At 37.0% G+C, this 2,274-nt stretch overlaps 1 protein-coding gene across 2 annotated transcripts in view; it reads right to left on the bottom strand.

Annotated features, from left to right (window-relative positions):
• Positions 1-329: 329 nt before the first annotated feature.
• Positions 330-2,274, bottom strand: part of LOC132190654 (uncharacterized) — a 2,624-nt gene continuing 679 nt past the window's right edge. Inside the window, exon 2 of one of the 2 annotated variants that reach the window (XM_059605694.1) lies at positions 330-1,699. In XM_059605694.1, coding sequence (XP_059461677.1) covers positions 378-1,670 — 1,293 coding nt within the window. In that variant the 5' untranslated portion in view covers positions 1,671-1,699 and the 3' untranslated portion in view covers positions 330-377. The remainder of the gene's footprint in view (positions 1,700-2,274) is intronic. The other variant, XM_059605695.1, reaches the window with a different exon arrangement.

Here is a 2,274-nt window from a genome sequence, read left to right as displayed (position 1 = left end):
AGCCCACCAAGTATAGGTGATATTGTAAAGAGGGAACAATCTCTTCTTCTTGTGTGATCTTCTTTGGATATTTCTGAATTAATGAATATTTCTATATTCCTTAAAAAAAAAAAAAAAAAGAATAGGTTTTGGCTCAAGTTGGCTAATTAAAGTAAGTATTTTAAACTATAGTTATTAACATTTAATCATTTATTTCAGGAAAAAAAAATGATAAGGTAATTAAAGAAAGGCAAAAACTAAAAAAAACTATATATATATATTAGTATTTGCATGATTCATACATTGAAATGCAGTTAATACTTGATACAACAATATTATCAAACTATACGAAAAATTCATTAATAAACATAATTAACTTGAATGAGGGGAAAATGGTATCATTTGGATGAGGATTCTTTGTCTATGACAGTCTCAAATGCCCCAACCAGTGCTTTCACCTTGTTCTTCCTCTTCTCCAATAGCTTGCTTGCAGTCTCCTCAATAACATCATTATATGCCTGAGATTCCTTCTTCCCGACCAATCCTACTTGGCGCTTCGATGATATTGACATTGTTGTACTTTCTTCAACACCACCATCAACCTTTTGTTCTTCCTTGATGGATGATATTTCTGTATTTTCTGCCACCTCTGACTTTGTTTCTTCAAAGCCGCCACCCTCCACATTTTCCTCTTCCTTCAAAACAAGCTCTTCAATTTCCCCATCCACCATTTCCTTCTCTTCATTTTGCTTGTTTTCATCCACAATCTCTTTTTCTTCACCACCCTCTTCTTCTTTATCCTCCTTGACCTCAACTGTTGTCTCACTTGCAAAACTCTCTTCCGGGTGAATCTCATTGCTTCCATTCTCTTGATCTCCTTCAGTCTGATTCTCAACTTTTTCTTCTTGTAATATAATATCTCCAGATTCTTCAATATCAGCAGTTAATGGAGGATTCGTTTTTTCTTCTGAAACTTCAGGGATGTCACAAAGCTCGACTTTCTCATCTTCTACAATATCACTATGCTCAACATTTTCAGAAGGATCTTTCACCTCTACAATTTCTTCAACCTCATGAACCAAAAACTCTTCATCATCTTGATCAGCAATATGAAGATTAAAACTTTCCGTTATATCCACATCCTCTTGATCTTTTGCCGAAGCAGAAGCAATATTAGTTTCCTTCTTATTAGCGGGAGTCGTGCTCTTCTTTGTTACCCTTGCATGGGACGGGTGCGGTTTTCCCGCCTTAAGAGTACTTCTAGAAGTCCTCTCTGCAACAGGCTTGAGAGAACTAGTGGTTTTCGGAGTAACCGATGTAGAACGGACGGTTACCGTTCTCTCTCGAGGGCTGGAGGAGGAAAATGAGCTTTGTAGCCTGGAAGCCGGAGGCGGTGCCGCCGTGTCGAAAGATCTTCTCCGATTAGGACTGGCCGACTTCTTGGGGCTGTCTTCTGGGCTAGATTTCTTCACGTACTTGAGAGATTGATCATGGCGTGAGCTTTGCGTCGGCCGGAGGTAGCTTGGGACTTGTTTTTCAGTTGTAGTTGAAGAAGGCTTGTGGTGAAGGGCGGTTGTGGTGGGTGTTTTGAGACGAGTTTTGGTGATATTGGTGGTGCGAGAATTTGGAGGGGTTGTGACCCTCTTTTCCTTCCCTAAACTGCTGCTGTCTTTTCCTTTTGTAGTTGCCATATGTTGTACGTTGGGTGTCACCACCTACACTGGGACATCATAAACAAGTGTCACCTAAACTGTCACGTTGTTTGATTTTTGTAGTAAAAGGTATAGTAATTTTAGCGCACTTATAATATATCTTCTAAGTGAAAAAAGAAATCAAAACTAATTAAGTTCAAAGAAAGTACAAATGTTTTGGTTCATAGTTGCCTAAGCTATGTACACTCCACTTGTAACATTTTTCATTTTGGGGATATTATACAACTATTTGTGCCCAACAGCCCATTAATTATATTCTTGAACCCATTTACCTTCTCTAGTAACCATCTAGCTACCTCTTTTTCAAGAGATTTTAATTAACTTCAATGTAGGTGGTGCAATTGCTTCATATATTGAGAGGATGAATATTGACCAAGAAAATATTCGAAGAAATATGTATCAGGGATGGAACCAGGGTTTGTCATTTGGAGTTAAATGTATGAATTATGAGTTAAGCTTAATTTTAAAATGATCAAACCTAATTTTTAAGCCTAAAATTACATATATTTTTAATTCAAAAAAAAATTAAAATGTACGTAGTTCCGTTATAGATATAAAAGAAAGACGGGAAAAGTACATTTTA

This window comes from Corylus avellana, chromosome ca8, assembly GCF_901000735.1.
Source record: "Corylus avellana chromosome ca8, CavTom2PMs-1.0".
NCBI classification, from domain to species: Eukaryota; Viridiplantae; Streptophyta; class Magnoliopsida; order Fagales; family Betulaceae; genus Corylus; species Corylus avellana.
The sequence above is the reverse complement of the archived record's forward strand: the minus strand, read 5'-3'. Positions and strand labels throughout refer to the sequence as shown.